The following is a 22233-nucleotide window of genomic DNA, read 5'->3' on the forward strand; positions in this document are numbered from 1 at the left end:
TGCTCAGACAGGGGACGGCGTACACATAACAGACCACTCTAGGCCGCAGCTGAACCCAGGAGGTGCGCAGCTCTCTGAAGGTGATGCTGTTGGAGACCTGACACCAGGCATGGAGGTGCCTGCCTAGGCACGGCCTCCCCCAGCTGGAAGTGGGGCCCAGCAGTGAGCAGAGGTAGAGGGCCCTGGAAGGTAGGCCAGGGGCACAGGGCACAGGAAAGGGGTCACGGTGGGAACTTCGGGGTCCTTCTCTGAACTCCCAGGAAAGCACCCCTCAGCTCCACCCCTCATCCATCTGGGAGAGGGCTGAGGGGGGCCTGGCCAGAGGACGCTGGGGGAGCCTCAGCTGCCCCCCTGCCGTGTTAAGTGGGCTGCTGGAGATGTGTTCTAGGCTAGTGTCCAACTAGAGGTCCCCAAAGTGGGACCGGTTCACCTGTAAAGGACCAAGCAGAGTCTGAGTCCCGTGACCCCGCGTCTCCCATTAATCCTGGCCCCGGGGGCTTGGTGGGCAGGACAGAGAGCTGAGGGAGACCCCGTCCCTGCAGGGCCCGAGGACGGCAGGCAGGCAGCTGCTTGCAGAGCCTGAGTGTAAACGTCCACAAACGGGCGGGCAGGGCCTGTCTGCGTTCTGGAAGGTTCCATCGGCGCCTGGGACTGGCCTTGACACCACGCGCCCCCTGCCGGCCGTGGTGGGTGGGTGTCAGTGCTGTGATGCCGCACTTCTGCTGGGTCCACGAACCACCCTGATTCTCGGGGTCCTGCGCGCGCCCCCGCCTCGCCCCTCTTTCTGTCAGCTGTGGCTTCGTCACCTGCCCCTTAGGACAAGGGCTCCCACAGGGCCTGGCGAGCTGGTGGCCCGGGCCGCGCCATCCGGAGGGTCTCCGCGGCGCCATCCATCTCATTCCCCATCAGCTCCAGGCCACAGCCCAACAGCTGGGCAGGCGGCCTGGCGAGGGGTGCGCGGCTTAGACTGCATGGGGCGGGGGTCGAGGGCTCGGGGCGGGGCCCCACACCTCCTCCCCAGGCCCCCGCCCTCCCCGCACCTGCGCTGGCCTCCCCCCAAACCCCGCGGGCGGCGGGCGGGCGGCGCTGGGAGATCAGAGGACCCGGAGGAGTCGGGCCGGGGGAGGGGGTGGGGAATTTCCCCCCACGCCTGCCTGGGCCTGCCCCTGTCCCCCTCCCCCGCCAGGTGGGGGGCACCGCCGGGGAAATTCCACCGCCCAGCGGCGAGGGCTCGGGAGAGCCAGGGCTGGGGGTCCCGGAGAGAGGGCGCAGCTGCCTTCCTCCGCAGACGCCAGCTGCCCCTGCCTGTCCCAGGCCCAGCGCCCCCGACTCCCGCCCGTCTCGCGGGGGCCGCGGCCGGGAGCGGCGCTTTCTTCTTCCGCCCGTTGGCGTCGGGAGCTGGGGAGGGTCGTGGGCAGGCACTGCACGAACACCTGACGCGCGTGCTTGGGCGGCCCGGGAGGGGGTCGCGCTGCCCGTCAGCCCGTTTCGTCCCCTTCCACACCCTGCCCCTGGAACCCTCACCGACCCCGGGCTCTAGAGAGCGCGGGTGGGGCAGGGGCGGGGGTCCTGGGGGGCAGGCGTGGGAGGCGTCTAGACCTGCCGCCTGCGCTCGGTCCCAGGCGGGGCTTCCCGTCTCCCCGGGGGTGGGGAGGGACCAGCAGAGGAGGGACGCGAGGGGCAGGAGCCAGTGCGCCAGAGACCCGGGCCAGGACGCAGACAGCGGGCGCGGCGGAAGGGCACGAGTGCTGCAGCCGGGCCGGCCCAGGGCCCCAAAGAGGGAGGCCAGAGCGCCGCAGCCGACACCCCTCGGAAGAGACCCCCATAACCCCCAGGTAGGAACCGGCACAGGGAGACGCTTAAGGGGGACAGAGACTCCAGAGCGGGGTGAGAACCCCGCAGAGGACAGCGACCCCCCCCCGGGGCTGGTGCCTGGGACAGGACAACCTCCACTTGACTAAGGGCGATGGGGACTCAGGCCCTACCGGGCCTCTTCGTCCTGCTCATCCTGTGGCCGCCGCTGCTGCGCCGGGCCTCGGCGGGGAGCCTGCACAGCCCAGGTGAGTTCAGGCTACGGCCTCGCCCCCAGGGCTGGGGCTCGGAGGCGGGGCAGAGGGAAGGGGCCGAGCAGGTGGCTGGAGCAGCTGAGCTGCCCGAGGGCCCCTCGCGGAGACAGGCGCCGGGGAACCAGACCGGGGTGACGGGAGGCCGGGGATCCTGGCAAGCTGGCATTGGGCTCCGAGGATGCCCGGCCGGAGTCCTGACCTCCGTAGGTCCCGCCCTTGCCGTGCAGACCTGTCCGAGTGCTTCCAGGTGAACGGCGCTGACTACCGCGGCCGCCAGAACCGCACCGGCCCGCGCGGGGCCGGCCGCCCGTGCCTCTTCTGGGACCAGACGCAGCAGCACAGCTACAGCAGCGCCAGAGACCCCCAGGGCCGCTGGGGGCTGGGCGCGCACAACTTCTGCAGGTGAGGGGCGGACAAGCCACGCCCAGGAGGAGGGGCTGGGCGGGACCGGCTGTATGGACACGCCCGGGAGGAGGAGCCGGGGCTGGGTCGACGTGCAGAGCCACGCCCAGGAGGAGGAGCGGGCGCGGGTCGATGTGGTCTCGTGTCCTTCCAAGACGAGGTCGTGTCCTGAGAACTGCTGAGGACCCCCACAAGCCCTGGGGCCCTCTGAATGACGGCCAGAAGCTCCGGCAGAAACCCAGACTCCTGTGGCCTGCACGGCCACGCTGTGCGTAGTTGGGGGGGCGGGCCTGACCGCCTGTGCCCCTCGCCCCGCGGGCAGGAACCCCGACGGGGACGTGCAGCCCTGGTGTTACGTGGCCGAGACGGAGGAGGGCATCTACTGGCGCTACTGCGACATTCCCACGTGTCACAGTGAGTGCGGGGCGGGCGGGGCGGCGGGGCGCCTCCCGCGCAGGAGCCTCACTCTGCCGCCCCTGCAGTGCCCGGGTACCTGGGGTGCTTCGTGGACTCGGGGGCGCCGCCGGCTCTGAGCGGCCCCAGCGGCACCTCCACGAAGCTCACGGTGCAGGTGTGCCTCCGCTTCTGCCGCATGAAGGGCTACCAGGTAGGGGTGCCCCGCCCGCCAGCCCGCCCAGCCCTCGCCCCTGCCCAGTCCTCGCCCCTGCCCAGTCCCCGTCCAGCCCTCGCCCCTGCCCAGTCCCCGTCCAGCCCTCGCCCCTGCCCTCACCCGCTCTGTACTCGCAGCTGGCAGGCGTCGAGGCCGGCTACGCCTGCTTCTGCGGCTCCGAAGGCGACCTGGCCCGGGGACGCCCGGCGCCCGCTACCGACTGTGACCAGATCTGCTTCGGCCACCCGGGCCAGCTCTGCGGCGGAGACGGCCGTCTGGGCATCTACGAAGGTGAGGAGCGCCGGGGCGGGACCCGGGGTGCGGGGCCGCGGTCCGGACGGCAGGTGCCGAGCCGAAGCCTCCGGATGAGGGGCGCAGGGGTTGAATTCCGGGTCGCGACGGGACCGCAGGAGGAGGATGAATGAGGGGGCGGAGCCAGAGCTGCGATGGGCGGGGCCTTCAGGGACAGGGCGGCCTGGGGGCGGGGCTGGCTGTGGACCCGCAAGAATAGAGCCCGAGCTGCCCCGGGTCCTGACGGCCCGGCCCGCCCGCAGTGTCGGTGGGCTCCTGCCAGGGGAACTGGACGGCGCCGCAGGGGGTCCTCTACTCCCCCGACTTCCCGGACGAGTACGGGCCGGACCGGAACTGCAGCTGGCTGCTGGGCCCCGCGGGCGCCGCGTTGGAGCTCACCTTCCGTCTCTTCGAGCTGGCCGACCCGCGCGACAGGCTGGAGCTGCGCGACGCCGCCTCGGGCCGCCTGCTCCGCGCCTTCGACGGCGCCCGCCCGCCGCCCCCCGGGCCGCTGCGCCTGCGTCCCGCTGCGCTGCTGCTGACTTTCCGCAGCGACGCGCGGGGCCACGCGCAGGGCTTCGCGCTCACCTACCGCGGTGAGCTGCGTCCCCGCCCCGCCCCGAGCCGAGCCGCCCCCGCCGCCCCCGGCCCTCACACCCCTCTCCGCAGGGCTGCGGGACGACGCCGAGGACGGGGAGCGGCCTCAAGACTCCGCCCAGACCCCCGCGGGGTCCCCCGCCAACACGAGCTGCAGCCCCGGGCCTGGAGCTCCGCAGGCCCGGCCAGGCGGTGAGCCGGGCGCACTGGGCGCGCCGGGAGGGAGGCCCCCCGGTGGCCCCTGGGGACTCCGCCCTCACCGTGCCCGCGTCCCGCCCGCAGCCCGAGTCCTGTCGACGGTGACCGCCGCGTCCCTGCTGCTGCTGCTGCTCCTGTCACTGCTGCGTCTGCTGCGCCGACGGTGCGGGCTTGGGGCGCTGGGACCCCAGACGGGGGCGAGTAGGGAGCCGGGCTGGGTTGGGATCCTGCTCATGTCTGCTCCCTCCCTAGGAGCTGCCTGCTGGCTTCGGGGAAAGGGCCGCTGGCGTTGGGGCCTTCCCAGGGCGCGAGGAGAGGCTGGGCTGTGTGGTACCGCCAGCCCCGAGGGGTGGCCCTGCCCTGCCCCTCAGTGGACCCCCAAACAGAGGGCCCTGCCACGGGCTACTGTTCCCTGAGCGCCTCCAGCCAGAGCTCTCTGCGCTCGCTCATCTCCGCCCTCTGACCCGGACTCCCAGGGTCCACTGGACCCTCTCTACTCGTGCTTGAGATGGACACTAGGGACGCTGCCCTACCTCGACCCTCTGCCCCTTTAAGGGCAGCTGGGCTCAGCTCATCTGGAGAAGATCCGACCTCGGATAGGAGGCATTCGGTGCTATTATCAGAGACTTGCTCTGGCCCTTGGAGTGCAGCAGGTGGAGGCCAAGGGGCAAGAGGAACCAGCCTTCCTGTGGGCCTTGCTTGCTGCCCCGGATGAGGGGCCAGAAACCACCTGGCACCTCACGCGGGAGGGCTTGGGGGCAGCAGAGGATGGCCCATCTGCTTATCTGACTGCTGCCTGCCTGGGAGATTCCCCAAGGAGCTCCTGGCCGGTGGCTCCCAGGCCCAGTGTCCACTTTCACAGGCATCTTGGGAGTAAACCGGAAGGTGGAAGATCTCTATCTCCCCGTCACTCTGCTTTTAAATAAGTAAATAAAGCCTCTTTTTTTTTTTTTTTAAGAAAAAGATCCGCCCAACTTTAAAGGACCTCTTGGTACAGGTCTTGGCAAGTGCCCGCGTGTCGGGCGGAGCCACGCTAATCAGCACGCGGGGGTGCGGCGGCCATGTGGGCGCAGAGGGGTTCTGCGCCGAGTTCAGCCGCCGGAAATGCGGGTGGCGGGCCAGAAGCGCAGAGAACGCGGAAGAGCGAGTGGGCGGGCCGGGGTCGGTCTTTCCCTCCTGTCTCTAGCTTTCCGCCTCTGTTTACCGTCCCGGGCGAGGCACAGGCCGCGGATCAGGACAGGTTCAATCCCGACAGCAGGGCCTCGCCCGACGGCTCCAGGTGCCTCAGCCGGGCCCTTAGAGAGCTTGGGTGTCCACGTGCCTCGCAGCGCCCCGGAAAAAGTCGGGCAGGCGCGGAGACCTTTTGCAAGGCGGGGATGGGCCGGCTAGAGCCTCGACCCATCCGAACGGGTCAGAGCCAGCAGCACCTTGGACAGAGGTCGGGCTGCGGGTGGGACTGGGTGACGCGGCTGCGCCCTCCAGGGTGGGTACCCGGAGGTGTGGTCACCAAAGGAAGCCCGGGCGCTCAACGCTCGGCGGATCCAGGGGCCAGGGTCACCGAGGCGGACTCCGTGGTACCCAGAACGTCGGGTCCCGAATTGGCAGTAGCCTCAGGCCATCGGGATTGTCAGGACCCGGACTGTCTCTGCGGCCTCGAGGCGGGGCCTCCCCGCCGGCCGCGCCCATTGGCCCTCGCAGCGCCTGCGTCAGGAGCCAGCGCGCGAAACCGGCGGGATGGCGGGGGCGAGCGGCCGGGGCGGAGCCTGGCGTCCCCTCCAGCGTCCGGCCGCGCCCGTCCTCCGAGCGGCCGCAAGACAACCGGCCGTCTCCGCGGTGCCCGCTGCCGCGCTCCAGCCCCGGTGGAGTCCACTGCACTGCGCCCGGGAAGCCCGCGCGTCCCCTGCTCCCTCCCCGGCGTGGGGGCGTCAGGCTCGCGCCTGCGCGCGGCAGGAGGGGCGCGGCCCAGGACCCCCGACCACAGCGCACAGCTGCCCTGTGCGGGGCGGCGGGTCGTCATGCTTCCCTAGGCTCTAGGACCCCACCGAGGCGGCGGCTGTGGGTAGCAGGAGTGCGGGCCACTCACGCTGCGCTGGGCCATGGCGTTCCTGACTGGGCCTCGCCTGCTGGACTGGGCCAGCTCGCCGCCCCACCTGCAGTTCAATAAGTTCGTGCTGACCGGGTATCGGCCGGCCAGCAGCGGCTCCGACTGCCTGCGCAGCCTCTTCTATCTGCACAACGAGCTGGGCAACATCTACACGCACGGTGAGTCGCACCCCCACCCCGCATCCCGCACCGAGCTTTCCTTGCCGGTGTCATGCCGGGCCTAGAGGCAGGGAGCGCCCAACGCTGGGTCCCGGGACGCCCGGCCCCGCTGCGTCCCGGAGCCGCGGTGACAAAGCTGCCATTGTCCCAGACCGCCCCGCAGCTTCCGCCTTCCCAGCGGGGAGCCCGGGCAGGAGGGAAGCAGAGAAGGGGCTGAGCCCTGGTAATCCCTTCTCACCCCCGGGAGGAGGGGCGAGAGGCCCGATTTCCCACCCCCTCTTGGCACCAGCGTCCTGGGCACCCTTCCTTGCCAGCAACCGTCCCGGAGATGGGTGGTGGCTGCGACGAGGAAGGGTCCGTGGGCAGCCGTCCCCCACCGCCCAGCTCCTGGCAGCTTCTTCCTCCCCGCCAGGGCGCCCGGCCCCTCCTCTGCGGCTCAGCTCCGCTGACACAGCCCTGCCTGCCCTTGAGCTGCCCGGGCCAGAGGGGCCCTGAGCCAGGGGGGCTGACGTTAGTGTGAGCTTGCGGCCGCTGCCTGGCCTGACCTCGCCAGGAAAAGGCAGCGGGACCCCCTTTCACCCTTGTCCGTGCTGGGGCAGGTGCCTGCTCCATTCAGCCCCTTTCTGATCAGGGCGGGCCTCCCTCTGTCTGGGCTGAGGCGGAAGGTCAGTAACGGGCTGCTCATTGCCACTGTGTCCTCTTGTTCTGTCTTGTGTGGCAGACGGGGAGCTCTGCCTGCAGCTTGAGAGGTCAGGCTGTGGACTGCCCTTCGCTGGCTCACAGGGCTCACCCGGGCAGTCACGTGGCCTCTCCTAGCCCATGTGTTCACCAGTAATAGTGACAGTGGTTGCCCTGATGAGCTGACCAGCGACACTGGCAGGACACCCTTGTGTCGTGTCCTCCACGCCAACACTCATGCATACCTGTCTCCCTCCCCCAGGGCTGGCCCTGCTGGGTTTCCTGGTGCTGGTGCCGATGACCATGCCCTGGGGACAGCTGGGCAAGGATGGCTGGCTGGGGGGCACGCACTGTGTGGCCTGCCTGGCACCCCCTGCGGGCTCTGTGCTCTATCACCTCTTCATGTGCCACCAAGGGGGCAGCTCTGTGTACGCCCGACTCCTCGCCCTGGACATGTGTGGGGTCTGCCTTGTCAACACCCTTGGTGAGCAGGGGTCCCGGCGGGTGGGAGCTGAGAAGGGGGGGCCAGGGTGAACTCTGGGAGGGAGGATGGGCAGACCCCCAGACTAACACGCTCTGTCTCCCCATGCAGGGGCCCTGCCCATCATCCACTGTACCCTGGCCTGCAGGCCCTGGCTGCGCCCAGCTGCCCTGGTGGGCTACACTGTGCTTTCAGGAGTGGCCGGCTGGAGGGCTCTCACCGCCCCCTCCACCACTGCCAGGCTCCGGGCCTTTGGTTGGCAAGCAGGTGCACGCCTGCTGGTGTTCGGGGCCCGCGGACTGGGGCTGGGCTCAGGGGCTCCAGGCTCCCTGCCCTGCTACCTGCGCATGGACGCACTGGCACTGCTCGGCGGGCTGGTGAACGTCGCCCGTCTGCCAGAGCGCTGGGGACCTGGGCGCTTTGACTACTGGGGCAACTCGCACCAGATCATGCATTTGCTCAGCGTGGGATCCATCCTCCAGCTGCACGCCGGGGTGGTGCCCGATCTGCTCTGGGCCGCCCACCATGCCTGCCCACCGGACTGAGCTGCCTGCCCCTAGGAGCCAATGCCGTGCTTCCTTCCTGCTGACTTCAAGGGGCTGGCTCCTTGGCACACAGACTTCCTCCTGGGAGTAGCTGTCTGTCCCTCCATCCATCTCTGTGGACTGACCAAGTCCCCCACCCTTGTCTTGGAGCTCTGGCTTCTGCTCCCTGTCTGGGTCCTGTGAGGGCTCAACCAGACCAACTGGGGCGCTTCTTGCTGTGATTGTTGGAGTCCTGCCAGCCTGGAGCCATCACCTGTCCTGACCCTCCCATGAGGCCTCTCTTGGCGCTTGGGCCAGCCTCCCAGGCCACACTTCCTGACTCACACATTTCTGCCCCACAAGCCCACCCTCTCAACAGCCGGCTCGCTCCACCTCCCTCCTGTCCAGGATAGTGAGGGTTTGAGGTAGCAGGACCAGCCCCCTCATCCAGCACCAAGTGGGTGTTGGCGTTTCTGTCCAGTGGACAAAGTGGCTCAAGGGTGGCTGCTGCTGCTTCTCCCAGGCAGCTGCCACAGATGCACAGGGAGTAGCCAGGGAGGCCCATCTAGGCTGAGTCTGCCCTGTGTCTTGACTGCCATGTGGACAGCACAAGCTGCCCAAGAGATCTGCTCCACAAGCGGGAAGGCTCCAGGCTGAGGCCCTGGCTTCTGCAGCAGGAGCAGCCTTAGGCCCGAGCCCCAGGCAGCAGTGCCATGTGGCATACCCACAAGCATTCCCAAGGTTCAGATACCTTTTATTACACACGGCCAGGCAGAGGGCACCCATGGGAGTCCCCAGAGGGGCCCCACTTTCTAGGGAATGAGAAGAAAAGGGGACAAAATATTAAAAGCAGCTAGGCTGGGCCCGAGGTCCAGGTGGGGTCTAGTGAGTCCTCAAACAGGCTGAGGAGATTCCGAGGCTCAAAGGAAGGGAAAGAACCCCGAGGTGGCTCTGAGTCGATGTCACTTAGGTCCAGGGCATCCCTGAGGGAAAAGAAAGCTGACACTCAGGACCCCAAGCCAGCCACACCCCCGTCCCTGTCCCTGGGTCTGCTCACCTGGGTGGGTACCTGCTGCGGGGAGTGGAAGTACTCCCCATAGCCCGAACCAGGGTGGCCTCTGGGGAGCGTGCCAGCCTGTAGAAGGGGTGAGAAAAGCTGAGGGCTGAGGAGTGCAAGGCAGGGGCAGCTCTGCCCCAGGGATGGCCCAGGCTCCCACCTCACGCAGGGTGAAATAAAACATGGTGCACTCCAACAGCTTACAAGTCTTTCTACCCAACCACACTCAGAGGCCACCTCCAGCCCTGGCACAACACACAGGCACTGGGCAGGCACAAGCAAACTCAATAAATGAAGCTTTCCTTGTGCTTCCCATTTGTTCCCCAGAGCTGGGGGGCACAGATTACCATCTCCCACTGGCTCCCAGGACGACTTAGGGAGGGGACTCCCAGGCTCCATGGGGAGCCTCTCCCACCTAGGGAAGGGATAAAACCTTGTGTCCCTGGACCTTGGCAGATGCTGCCAGGTTGGGAACAGAGGGACAGTGCCCTGAGTGCCAGTCTGTGCTGTGTATAGCCACTGGTCCATTCCCCGACTTGTGTTCACACCAGGCAGGCCACATCCCTCCCGCCTCAGCTGTCTTCCAGGCTGTGAGAAGGGGCTGGGCTTGGTGGGAGATCCCCATTCACCACTCATCCCTGGGGTGACAATAGAGCTGTCACTCCACCCTGCCACCCTCCTCTCACCGTAGACTGTCCTCATCCCAGTTGCTGGAGAGGCTGCCGTCCAGGAGCAGGCTGCAGGGTGGTGAGCCAGGAGGGGTGGCTGGTGGGCCTGGGGGCTGCAGCCAGCTGGTAGGGTGAGCCAGCCCATGCCACAGCCAACACAGCAGGGCAAGCAGAGCCTGTGGGGAGAGGAATCTCAGGGGTTGGTGGTCCTGGTTGGGAGTGGGTGCAGCCAGCAGACTCTGAAGGGGGCTTACCTGCCACAGGGCCCATCCATGACTCAGAGCTTCTGCAGCCATGAACCACAGGATACTCCAGGGACGTGGCGATCTCAGCATGGGCAGGGCCAGCAGGGCCTCAGCTGTGGCACGCAACTGGGGGTCAGGTTCCAGCATCATGACGAGGACAGAACGGAGCTCGGGGGACAGACCTGCCAATGAAGTGGGGCCATGTCAGCGCCCCAGGCATTGATGGTTCTGAGCCCACAATACCCCCACTGTTGTGCCCACCCAAACTCACCGGCAGTGAACTCAGGTGGCAGGTAGCCCTGGCGCAGCTGCTGCCAGCCCTCTCCACCGTGGGGCAGTTCCATGTTACATGCCACTTCCAAGATGGTGAGACCCAGACTAGGAGGGACAAAATGGGGATGGAAATGAGTAGGGTTGGTCCTGGGACACAGACCCAGTCCCAGACTGCCCCGGTGGGTGATAGGGGACTGTTATCTTCCACTGCAAGCAAGGGGGTGTGGGAGGTGGACTGGGCCCCATCAGGCCTGGAACCCCATTATGGAGTATAGATCCCACACAGAATAGCATGTAGACTGCTGAGGTGAGTTCTCCCTGTGCCTCACTCACCCTGTACAGAGGTGGCCAGATGGGAGTGTGAGAGGCAGGATAGTGGTTTAGCTGTGGGCCAGTGGGACCTGCCAAATTCTAACCTGGGGCAACTCCCTCCGCCTCCCGCAATGGCAGTGGTCCCTTTATGCTGCCAGAGGCAGTCACCAGGGTTCACCCTCACGGGCAACACGGCCTGGGAAGTCCCCCGACTGGGGTCAGGGGCAGGCACCCCTCAGACCTGAGGGCATTCTCTTGGCCTTGTCCAGGACGGGGCTTCCCTCCCAGGGAGCGTCCTCTTTCCATCACCTCCAGAAGGCACCCCCAAGCCTGCCACACCCCCGCCTGCCCCTCACCTGAAGATGTCGGCTGCTGTTCCACAGGAGCCCTGTAGCAGCTCGGGGGCCATGTAGCGAGGGTCTCCCTCTTGGGCCTCACCAGCCCCGATGGCACCCAGCTCCACCAGCAGCCCAAAGTCACCTAGCTTGCATCGGCCCCGAGGCCCCAGGAAGATGTTGGCAGGCTTGACATCAAGGTGGACCAGGCCTTGGCTATGCAGGTGGGCCAAGGCAAGCAGGGTATCCCGCAAGTAGCCCCAGACCTGGGCCTCGGGCAGGCTGGTACCCCAGGCCTCACAGTGCTGCTGCAGGCTGGGCCCACACAGCTCCGTCTGTAGGTACAAGATGCCAGCCTCCTCCCAGGCCTGCTCCAGCCGCACGCAGCGTGGGTGCCGCCCCACCTTCTCATGGCCGCCCACCTCAGCCAGCTTGCGGGCCCGGTCCTTGGGGCCCCTGAATGGCGACATGGAACGCTTGACTGCATAGAGCCGGCCATCCTCCTTGGAGCGCACCTGGAAGGAAGGTGGTGGCACAGATGAGGGAGGGGCTGGGACACGGGAGTGACCATATTTGGAGGACAATGGGCAGTCTATTGAAATGTCACTCAAGTGCAGGAGTGCACAGCAGGCATCCATACTAGAAACCCCTGTGCGCTGTAACAGCAGAAGTGGACACAACTCGGTGCACGGGTCTGAGACCCAGCAGCAGAGGAGCAGGCTGGCCCTAGGGTGTACTGTCCATGAGAAAAGCTGGTCAAGGAACACGGCGGGCAGCACACTCAGGTGGTAAAAGCTGCTACGTCTAAGGCAGTATGATCCAGGCAACTGTGCCGTTTGTACTTCTAACAAAAGGGTCTCTATGTGGTACTTGTGCAAAAGAAAGAAAATATGAAGGACTGAAACATATTGAGAAAAAATATATATTTTTTCTGAGAAAAAAAAGAATAGAAGCCAGAAGATACCTTGGAGCCTGCCAGCCTGAGTGGAGTGTGCACTGCACTCAGGGCCAGCTCCAGGGGCCAGGCAGACTTGCCAAGAACCCCAGCACACTGGCTCCAGGGGTGAGGAGACGGCAGCTGCCACAGCGCATGCCAGACCCTGGACAAGGGGCCAGTGTGCGTGAGACAGCGCTTGGAGGGACCTGCCCAGCAGGGGCAGGTGGGGGAGGGGAGGAGGGCATGCTGCCTGGGTGACTGCTAGTTTGTGGAGGGGAGGTAGGCAAAGGGTCCTTTAGGTGTAGGCCCGACACTCACCTTGAAGACCTCCCCGTAGGAGCCGTGGCCCAGGCGACTGAGCCTCTGGAAGCTCTGCTGGAAGAAGGACTCTGGCCGGCTTGGGTCATATCCAGGGCTCTGAAGGGTCTCTGAGGTGTCATTCCGAAACGACACCCTCCGGGGATGGGGCTGGTGCCAGCCCGGGGTCCGAAGAGGGAAGATGCGACTGATGGGGATACTGCCCTTGGCAGGGGGTCGGGGTGGGAGGCTCCGGCTGAGCCCCCCGGGCCTCTTGAGGGAGAAGCCAGGTTCTGCGTGGCGGAAGTAGGCCGGGACTGGGACAGGGGTGCCGCTGAGGGGCGGTGGGGTGCCTTCTGTGGGCACAGGCATGGCCAGCGCAGGAAGCCTGGGGAGCAGAGAAGGGGCTGAGTGCGGTGCAGTGTGTTTGCTCCGGCTGCGCCTGGCGCTGCATCTGCACTTGGCCCCCGCCATGCTCTGCCCTCAACAAAGGCTGTGGGGACACTGCACAGATGCTAGCCAAGGCAGGGGCCAGCTACCCATCATCTCTACCTGGGAGATGACAATGAAGCAGGCACCAGGGATGAGGCTGCTCAGAATCAAGTCTCTGGACGTGACACTGAGGACACACAGCAGGTGAAGACACATTTACACAGCAAAACAGGGTACAAAGAGATAAACCACAGCCTGTGGTGCCAACATCCATATGAGCCCTGGCTCAAGTCCTGCCTGCTCCATTCCTGGTCCAGCTCCATGCTAATGCACCTGGGAAGGAGCAGAGACCAGCTCAAGTGCTTGGGTTCCTGCACCCACGTGGGAGAGCCCAAAGAGGTTCCTGGCTCCTGGCTGCAGTCTGGCCCAGCCCTAGTGGTGAGCATCTGGGCAGAGAACTATTCGGTGGAATATCTGTCTCTCCCTCTTTATAACTCTTCCTTTTAAATAAATAAAATGTGGCCTGGCAGTGTGGCCTAGTGGCTAAAGTCCTCCCCTTGAATGAACGCACAGGGATCCCATATGGGCACCGGTTCTACTCCCGGCAGCTCCACTTCCCATCCAGCTCCCTGCCTGTGGCCTGGGAAAGCAGTCGAGCACGGCCCAAAGCCTTGGAACCCTGCACCCGCGTGGGAGACCTAGAAGAACTCCTGGCTCCTGGCTTCGGATTGGCTCAACACCAGCCGTTGGGGCTGCTTGGGGAGTAAACCAGCAAATGCAAGATCTTTCTCTCTTACCTCCTCTCTGTAAATCTACCTTTCCAATAAAAATAAACCAATCTTGAAAATAATGAAACAGAAAAATCAACCAAGCCCTGGTAAGAACATGGAAACAGTTGTCACCTGCTCCATGCCTGCCGCCCTCCTCCCAGGGTCCTAGCATGGGTGTGGCCAGTTGCGGCTCCGCCTGGCTCCCAGTTGTTAGAGTGTCTAGCCATTTCTCAGCGCTCTAGCTCCACACGGCAGCTAGGACAGGTCCCGCTTCCACACCCCTCACTCACAAGGCTTTACCTTTGGGCTCATCTGCCAGTCCCTGCTCATCCATAGCAGGGAGGTTCCACAAAGGGAGGGGCAATCAGAGAGGGCCACAGGTCACTACCACACGGAGCATTCTACCTGAGGGAGCAGAGCTCTTCCCAGAGAAGGGCACCACGGCCTTGCTCCTAGGTCCACAGCACAGCTTGAGAGGTGGACCTCAAGCAGAGGTCTCTGAAATGTTCCCCAACCCCCAAGTGACTTAATTTTAAACCTCATGTAGAAAACTTTAAGCTCAAAGGTGCTGTCAAAATCAATGGAGGTTTAATGAGAAGCAGGAGGTGGCTAATATTCCCAGATAGGAGCCAAGTCATCTCACGGGACTGATGTGCACAGAACGGGGGCAACAGCATCTACACAGCCTCTTGCAGGAGGAGCAAACCCCCTGGCCTCAACTGCCACTGTGTTAAGGGGGGCAAAATTAATAGGATCAGTCTGCGGAGCAATTCATGGCTCGGTGTTGACAAGAACAACACAGTAGGACCTGGCGTGATGGCATAGTGGCTAAGGTCCTCGCCTTGCATGTGCAGGGATCCCATGTGGTCGCCAATTCTGATCCTGGCAGCTCCACTTCCCATCCAGCTCCCTGCTTGTGGCCTGGGAAAGCAGTCGAGGACAGCCCAAAGCCTTGGGACCCTGCACCCATGTGGGAGACCAGGAAGAGCTCCTGGCTTCGGATTGTCTGAGCTCTGGCCGTTGCACTCACTTGGGGAGTGAACCATCGGATGGAAGATCTTCCTCTGTCTCTTCTCTGTATATCCACCTTTCCAATAAAAATAAATCTTAAAAAAAAAAAACAAAAACACAGTAGGGCTGGCGCTGCTGTGCAGGTTAAGCTGCCCACTGATACATTGGCATACCATATGGGCCCCAATTTGCTATTCCATTTCTGAACCAGCTCCCTGCTATTACACCTGGGCAAACAGCAAAAGATGAGCTGGGTGGTTAGGGTCCTGCACCCTCACGGGAAGCCTGGATGAGTTCTGGGCTCCTGCTTTTGGCCTGGCTCCACCTTGGCTGTTCTGGTAACTTGAGCAGTAAAGCAGCAGACAGAAGGTTTCTCTCTCTAGAACTCTGTCTTTCAACCAAACATGAGGAAGTGGAGGTGAGAGTAAGGAGGAAGAGGATGATGACGACAGAACAGAGAACCAGCAATGGCAGAGCTTTCAGAGCTGGGCGAGATCAGGGAATAGCATCACAAAGAGGCCTCCTGAAACCACTGGGTCAGGGTGACGGCGCACATGCCAGGGACGCACCCGCAGCCTGCTGGCGCATCGGGCATGACTGTGGGGGAAACAGACTTCACTACAGCAATCCTGCCAGCAACAAACCAAGCAAGCACAAAGCACAAGCTCCAGGGGAAGGAAGGGACCCACTGCCGAGTCACTGCGATCCGTCTAAAATGTCACTAGGGACTGCACTGCTCCTGTGTCAGCTTCTGGGGCGGGAACTGCAGTGTAGTGGGTAAAGCCACTGCCTGCATTGGCATCCCACATGGGCACCATGGAATTCATGTCCCAGCTGCCCCGCTTCAGTCACAGTCCTAGTGCCTGGGCCTCTGCACCCACGTGGGAGACCTAGAGAAAGCTGCTGGTTCCTGGCTTCAGTCGGGCCTAGCCCTAGCCTTCGCAGCCATTTGGCGAGTTAAACAAAAGATGGAAGATCTCTCTCTGTCTCTCCCACTCTGTTGGGTATTGCAGCATAACGGGTTAAGCTGCTGCCTGTGGTGTAATCATCCGTCACAGACAACTGAGTCCCAGCTGCTCCAGTTCTGACCTAGTTCCCTGATAATAGCCTGTCTCTCCTCCTCTCTGTATATCTGACTTTGTAATAAAAAAATAAATCTTAAAAAAAAAAAAGTAGTTAGTGGTCAGTGCTGCGGTACAACTAGCTGAGCTGCTGCCTGTGACACCTGCATCCCATTGTAGTGTTGATCAAGTCCTGGCTGCTCGCTTCTGATCCAGCCCCCTGGTAAAGTGGCTGAGGGATCAGTACAGGTGGCCCAGCCCCAGCTGTTGTGGCCAGTTGGGAAGTGAACCAGCAGATGAAGATCTGTTCCTTCCTTCCTTTTTTTTTCTTTCTTCTTTCTTTTTTTTTTTAAAGATTTAATTATTTTTTATTACAAAGTGAGATATACAGAGAAGAGAGACAGAGAGGAAGATCCTCCATCCGATGTTTCACTCCCCAAGTGACCGCAACAGCCGGTGCTGTGCCGATCTGAAGCCGGGAACCTGGAACCTCTTCTAGGTCTCCCATGCGGGTGCAGTGTCCCAAAGCTTTGGGCCGTCCTCGACTGCTTTCCCAGGGCACAAGCAGGGAGCTGGATGGGAAGTGAAGCTGCCGGGATTAGAACCAGTGCCCATATGGGATCCTGGCGTGTTCAAGGCGAGGACTCTAGCTGCTAGGCTACGCCACTGGGCCCATCCTTTCTTTCTTTTTAAAGGATTTATTTATTTGTTTGGAAGACAGTGTCACAGAGAAGGAGGGAGAGAGAGACCTACCATCTGGTGGCTCACCTTCCAAATGGCCACAACAGCCACATGTGGGCTGGGCCAGAGCCAGGAGCTTCACTGAAGCCTCCCACTTGGATAATGGGGCCCAAGTAACTGGACCATCTTCTGCTGCTTTAGCAGGTACATCAGCAGGGAGCTGGATGGGAAGCAGAGCAGTCGGAATACAAACTGATGCCTATATGGGATGCCAGTGCTGCAGGCAACAGCTTAACCCACTATGCCAAGTGCCAGAGCCTTTTTTCTGTTTCCTTATCACTCAACTTTCAAATAAATAAATAAATGTTTTATTGAAGAAGCTATTAAATAGTACTATTAGGTAACGGATGTTGAGCATAAAGTATACAGAAACGTATTTGCAAATAACAGTGCAAAGGAAGGGAGTGGGAGCAAAAACAAAAATAAACCTAGGTCAGCAGTACAGCAAATGCAGCACATGGACAAATGGGCCCGGCTTACAAACAACAACAAAAACCACGAAAACTAAAGACTGGAGTGGGGCTGGCACTGTTGTCATTAGCCAAAGCCTTCACCGGTGGCACCAGCATTCCAGATGAGTACCGGTTCAAGCCCCGCTACTCTAATTCTGATGCAGATCCCTGGGACAGCAGAAGTGACCCGTGTCCTTGGTCCCCTGCACCCATGTGGGAGCTCCAGAGGAAGCTCCTGGCTCCTGGCTTTGGACTGGCCCACCTCTGTCTTATAGCCATTTGCGGAGAGAATCAACAGATCAAAGATCTTTCCCTGTCTCTTTGTAACTCTTTCAAAACCTTAAAAAAATGAGGAAAGACTGGAGCTGGTGCTGCTGTGTAGCAGGTAGAGCCACCATCCTGCCCCATGTGGTGCCTGTTTATGTCCTGGCTGCTACGCTTCCAATCCAGCTTTCTGATAAAGCCTAGGAAAAGCAGTCGAAGATGGTCCCTGCCATACTACGTGAGGGACCAGGTAGCGCTCCTCGCTTCTCCCGGCCTGGCCCTTGGCCTCTGGCCGTTCCGGCTATCTGGAGAGTGAACCAGCAATGGCGGAGCTCTCCCTGTCGGTCTTGCTCTCTTTCAAATAAATGAATGAATCTAAAAAAAGAAGAGAGGAAAAAACAAAACAAAACCTAAAGACGCAACTACAAAGAAAGCCACTCCACAGTTGTCCATCTAAAGACTTGCTGGGGACAGCATGACAATGCTCTCCAGCAACAGTTCTGCAAGAAACCAACTGCCTTCACGGCAGAGCCTGAGACAAGCTGACCCTAAAATCTACTTGGGAATTCAAAGGACTCGGAATTGTCAAAATAATTCCAAAAAGAATGGAGGTGGAGGATTCCTACCTCTCGGTTCCGAATCTGCCATAAGCTCTTCTAACCAAAAGTGAGTGATGCTCACATAAGGGCAGATGTAGTGTGGATCAAGGGAGTAGAGCTAGGTTCAGAAATAAACCCACACTGTCAACAAGGGTGCCAAAATAACTCACTAGCAAGGAGCACTTTCTTCAACAAATGGTGCCAGGATAAGTAGATATTCAAATGCAAATCTAATTTGGCAGAATCACTCATTTTCTCTTGATTAGCGCAAATATTCCTATGTTTCCTTTTTCTTAAATCTAATCGTTTAAAATGAACTTGTTTATTTGAAAGGCAGAGTGACAGAAATAGGAGAGATAAAGACCTCTTCCAGGCTGAAGCCAGGACAGGCACTCCGTTCGGTAGCCTGCTCGGGCAGGGGCTCCAGGCACTTGGCCATCGCCCACTGCTTTCCCAGGTGCATCGACAAAGCAGCTGGCGCCGAAGCCCAGCAGCCAAGACTCCAACAGGAAACGGGAAACTGAGTGGCAGCATCTCCTGAGAGAGATGTCACTGGATTTGTTAGCGGTGTTGCCTATGTTCCGTGTGCCCTGCTGGCCTTCCCCCAGATGCTCGCAGCTGCTACAGGCCCGAGGCTCTGGGGGTCCCCAGCCCAGAGGACCCCGGCACAGGCGCCCGGGGGCGGGGGCCACAGGCTGCTGCCTGGTTAGAATGTTACCACTGAGACCCCAACAAGAAAGCAGGAGAGCGGAGGCAGTTAGAGCGGCGGCCACAATGTATCGGAAGATACGATCACCCGAAGAGAACTGAAGGCGAGGGAGTGACCCTCCTCCCAGCCGCCCGTGGGACCCCTCCTCAGCACCCCATCCACTGCCAGGCCGGCTCGGAGGGCGCTCGCCTCTCCCTCAGCAGGCCGGTCAGGCCACGGCTCAGTCAGCACACCGGGCTGTCACCGGGAAAGGGGTTCCCGCGAGAGGCGGCCGGGGAGGCTGAGCCGCGGCCCGAGAGCGGTCACGAGAGGCAGGGCCGGCCGGGGCTCCCGGAGGGGCAGGGGCCGGCCCCTGAGCAGAGCGTGAGGGCAAGTGGGTGAGGCTGACGGGGAGGGGCCGTCAGGGGCCGGAACCGCCACCAGTCGGCAGGAACCCGCGGGGCCTGCTCGGGGCTCACCTGGGCTCACCTGGCTTCAGCGAGGTCCCAGATTCCGGGTCGGCGGAGGCCGCGGGGCAGTCCGGGGCCCAGGCGTCCGCGTCGACGGCTCCGGACGCCCGAGCGGAGGACTCTCGGGACGGGGAACGGCCCGTGAGCGCGCGCGGAGCCGTCTCGCGCCAAAAATTCCAAACCGGCCTCGAGGCCCCGCCCACAAATTCCTCTTGCCCCGCCCCCGCCCAGCTCAGCCCATCAGAGGCGCCCTATCCGCTGAGCCCCGCCCCTCACGTCCTGTGCGCGCGCGCGGCCGCCCCACTCCCTCAGCCCGGCGCTTCCACTGCGCAGGCGCCCTGCGCCTCGCCGCGGCCCGGTGGGCGTCGGCTCCGTGGCGCGAGCGCGAGGCGGAGGCGTGGTGACCGGTGCGGTGCGGGCGGGCCTCGGGTCGCGGTGCGGGCACCCGCAGCTCCGACCGGGCTGGCCGAGTCCGGCGTCCGTAGTCGCGGAGCAGCACTTGGGGGAAGCAGGAAGGCCCTGTGGCCCTGGAGACCCCGGCAAGGCCGCGCCGGTGGGCTGCCCGCGGGACTCGCCGCCCACTTCCCCAGGGTGTCCCCGGGTGCGGCCTGGCCCGCCCACCGCTGAGGTGGCCCTTCTCGTTCTCCGAGATTTTTGAGATTTACGCTTGGCTGGATTCCACCTCGCGTCCGGACTTGACGACCTTGGAACGCGCTGGGCTTTTCTGAGCTTTGGATTACTTTGCTCTTGCTGTATAAATGGAGCTGGTGACCCTAGGGTGATCTCCTTAAGGCACTAAGCAGGCGTGCCGGGCTGGGGATTGCGCCTTGCTTTTTATCCGGTTAACCGGGAGGCAGGGTCCCTGCCACGTGGGTCATATCACCTGTTGCCTTGCCACCTGATTACCTCTACGTGGAAGTCGGCCTCCTGTTCCTTAAGTCACCTGTTGACCATCTGCTTCCTCTTGACCCTCAGTGGACCCCAGCGCCTCCCCGGGGCACCACCACGTCTCTCTAAGGTCCGTGTCCATCAGTGGACATTGTAGGGGCAGGCCCCGGGCCCACGTCCTGCAGACTGCACTGCTCTGCATTCGCGTGGCCTCCCTCCACAGACACAGCAGCCCCGGGGGTGAGACAGTGAGGGAGGGGGCTCACAGCAGGGGTCATTCGCTGTTACACAACACCGTTAATGGCCTCTCCGCTCTTCCGTATTCTGCACCTTTCACAGCCGCCGTCTGGGTCAGAAAGAAGACTCCCTCCCGTCGTCCTCCAGGGCCCACAGACTTGGCCACCGGGAGGCGTGGCTGGGCGCTGCGGGACGCTCGCCCCAAACCCGGCTGCCCGACGCCCACCCCCACGTCCCGGCGAGGCCCGCGCGCGCCCCCGCGTGTCCTGTCGCCGCAAAAGCACCTGCGGGGGGCTTCTGCCCCGGAATGAGAATAAGAAAGGCCAGGACCTGACGCCCCCGAGTGGAAAAGAGCTAGTCCAGTGGGAGTGTGAAGGATGTTTGTGGGGAACTGACCTCCCTGCCGTTGCAGAATCATATGTTTGACAGGCGGTTATTCCACTGTCCACCTGCTTCCTGTGTGTGCCTCTGTGTGCAGCTCTTTTCACACTGAGAGTGGGTTCAATAGACTGGCACATGCGGGTGGAGGGGGAGGAGGCGCTGGCAGAGGTCGGAAGATAGCCTGCACCCCGTGAAGCATGTCTGGGATCTGGGGGGCTGGGAGCCGCCTTGGACCCAGTTGCCAGAGAGGCGCCTGATGAGCCGTGCTGCTCCTCCAGCTGTCCCCAGCCCTGAATTCCTGCCCTTGCAGCTCCTGGCAATTCCTGTGCGCTAGCAGCTGTGAGGCTGTGGACCCTGGCTGTGCCATTTTAGGCAACATTTCCTGGGCCTAGGAACCACCCTTCCAACACCACAGCTGTCACCCTGCCCCTGACCCCCAGCCCTGCTTCCTCCAAAACCACCCCTTGTTCAGAGATAGTGTCTGGGAGCAAAGGGCAGCCCGAGTCATGGCTCTTCCTGGCTTCCAGGGAGCTGAGTCAAAAGGGCCCTGCCTGGGTGGGGCTGGAAGGAACTGAGGGAACAGTATTTTGGGGGGTGGGAGGTGCCATTCTGGAGCTGAGCCAGAACTGCAGTTTGAGCAGCCGTTGAGCTGGCTGTGATGCCAGACGGGCTGGCATTTTCCAGACTGCTGCCAATGCCTGGGAACCTGGCAATAGCTGTGCCTATGCCTCCTGCAGAGCTCCTCAGGGTCCCCCTGCCTGTTCCCCACCAAAATCAGGCTTCCCCAGTGCCCCACAAGGGCCTGCTTCTGTGTCTGGCTGGCCCCAGTCTACAGCAGACATCTGGAGACCCAGGCTTGGCACAGCTGGGCCCGCAGCACCACCCTGCGTGTGCAGACAGCAGAGGAATGGACTGGGGGCCCCTCAGATCCAACCCATTTCCCTGGAGTTGTACAGCTGGGCTAAGCCACTTTCCTTTCTGCTTCCATGACCCAATCTCAAAAAGGGGACAGGACACACATGCCTTGGGTACTGAGCCTACCCTCAGCCCAGCATCCTTTCTGCTTACCTTTGCACTGCTGTCAGCAGCCTGGGGTGGCTCGGGTGGCCTGGCAGGAGAGACCTCCCCAGGGAGCTGGAAGGGGCTGTGCAGCTGCCCTGGGCTGTCATGGGATGGCCGGGCCGAGGGAAGGTCCTGGCTTCAGGTCTCAGAACAAGGAAGTGCAAAGCTGAAGGGGCTGCTGTGAACATGGGGCTGTTATATAAAGGCATGTTGGGGGTCCAAGGGCAAGGCTGTGAGAGAGAGCCATGGGCAGGGACTCAGGCAGAGCAGGAAGGATATACAGGGTTGGCCCTGTGAGCCAGGAGCCCCGGCACAGCCGGGAGGGGGCTGGCAGCTGGCCCTGGCCCTATGGGTGAGGTAGACTCATCAAGCCATAATCCCCCCTGCTCAGCTAGGCAGGCAGCAAGCCAGCAGACAGAAGAGGCATGGGGCCGTGTGGGCTCCACTTAAGGTTGGGGGCTGAGTCATAGTTGTCCCTAGCCAGCTCTGTGGGGTCCAGACCCCCTTTCTGCCTCCCCTGCCCCCTGTGCCTACTCTGTGCCAAGTCCACTCCCTGGGGCTGAAGCCAGTCCTGGCCCTGGTGGCCCTGCAGTCCTGCCCACAGCACTGCAAGTGCTGGCACCCCAGGCTGCCCCCAGGTTGGAGTTAGGGCCACATGGGACAAAGGGCCACAGGAGCAGGGTCTGGAGCTGAGACTTGAAGAAACAGGACTCCTGGTGACCTGTCCCTGTGTGTCACCATCTCTGTACAGGAGAAGGCAGGCAGAGAGCAGCTGGGACCCATGTGGGCATCTCCAGCATGGCCTGTGGGCTGGAGCCCGATAGCTGTAACCTAGCTCCTGCCACATGGGCCGCTGCGCTGCCCTGGCTCCTTTCTTGGCTCCCTGGCTCTCCACCTTCCCCCCAGCTGTGTTTGAGCTGGGCCTGGGGTTCCTGCTGCCCTTC

At 62.6% G+C, this 22233-nt stretch overlaps 3 protein-coding genes across 4 annotated transcripts; 2 read left to right on the forward strand and 1 right to left on the reverse strand.

Moving 5' to 3' along the window:
• Positions 1-1877: 1877 nt before the first annotated feature.
• On the forward strand, positions 1878-4837 carry KREMEN2 (kringle containing transmembrane protein 2). The gene is made up of 9 exons (XM_004586684.2): positions 1878-2060; positions 2294-2468; positions 2791-2882; positions 2951-3075; positions 3216-3369; positions 3633-3965; positions 4039-4158; positions 4249-4327; positions 4417-4837. Exons 1-9 carry the CDS (start codon positions 1967-1969, stop codon positions 4625-4627), a joined length of 1383 nt encoding a protein of 460 aa, XP_004586741.2. The 5' UTR covers positions 1878-1966; the 3' UTR covers positions 4628-4837.
• Positions 4838-5923: 1086 nt separating this feature from the next.
• On the forward strand, positions 5924-8694 carry PAQR4 (progestin and adipoQ receptor family member 4). The gene is made up of 3 exons (XM_004586686.2): positions 5924-6426; positions 7367-7588; positions 7697-8694. The coding sequence occupies exons 1-3, from the start codon at positions 6261-6263 to the stop codon at positions 8128-8130; spliced, it is 822 nt and encodes a 273-aa protein (XP_004586743.1). The 5' UTR covers positions 5924-6260; the 3' UTR covers positions 8131-8694.
• A 152-nt stretch (positions 8695-8846) lies between these two features.
• Positions 8847-18911, reverse strand: PKMYT1 (protein kinase, membrane associated tyrosine/threonine 1). Of its 2 annotated transcripts, none has more exons than XM_004586687.4 (8): positions 18731-18911; positions 12255-12621; positions 11021-11514; positions 10351-10457; positions 10089-10261; positions 9853-10010; positions 9167-9244; positions 8847-9092 (listed from the first exon to the last, which is right to left on the reverse strand). In XM_004586687.4, the coding sequence occupies exons 2-8, from the start codon at positions 12603-12605 to the stop codon at positions 8963-8965; spliced, it is 1491 nt and encodes a 496-aa protein (XP_004586744.2). In that variant the 5' UTR covers positions 12606-12621; positions 18731-18911; the 3' UTR covers positions 8847-8962. The 2 variants fall into 2 exon arrangements, with proteins under 2 accessions (XP_004586744.2, XP_058536762.1); XM_058680779.1 differs by having other exon boundaries at positions 18741-18910.
• Positions 18912-22233: the final 3322 nt, after the last annotated feature.

The sequence above is a fragment of the Ochotona princeps genome, chromosome 24, assembly GCF_030435755.1.
Source record: "Ochotona princeps isolate mOchPri1 chromosome 24, mOchPri1.hap1, whole genome shotgun sequence".
NCBI classification, from domain to species: Eukaryota; Metazoa; Chordata; class Mammalia; order Lagomorpha; family Ochotonidae; genus Ochotona; species Ochotona princeps.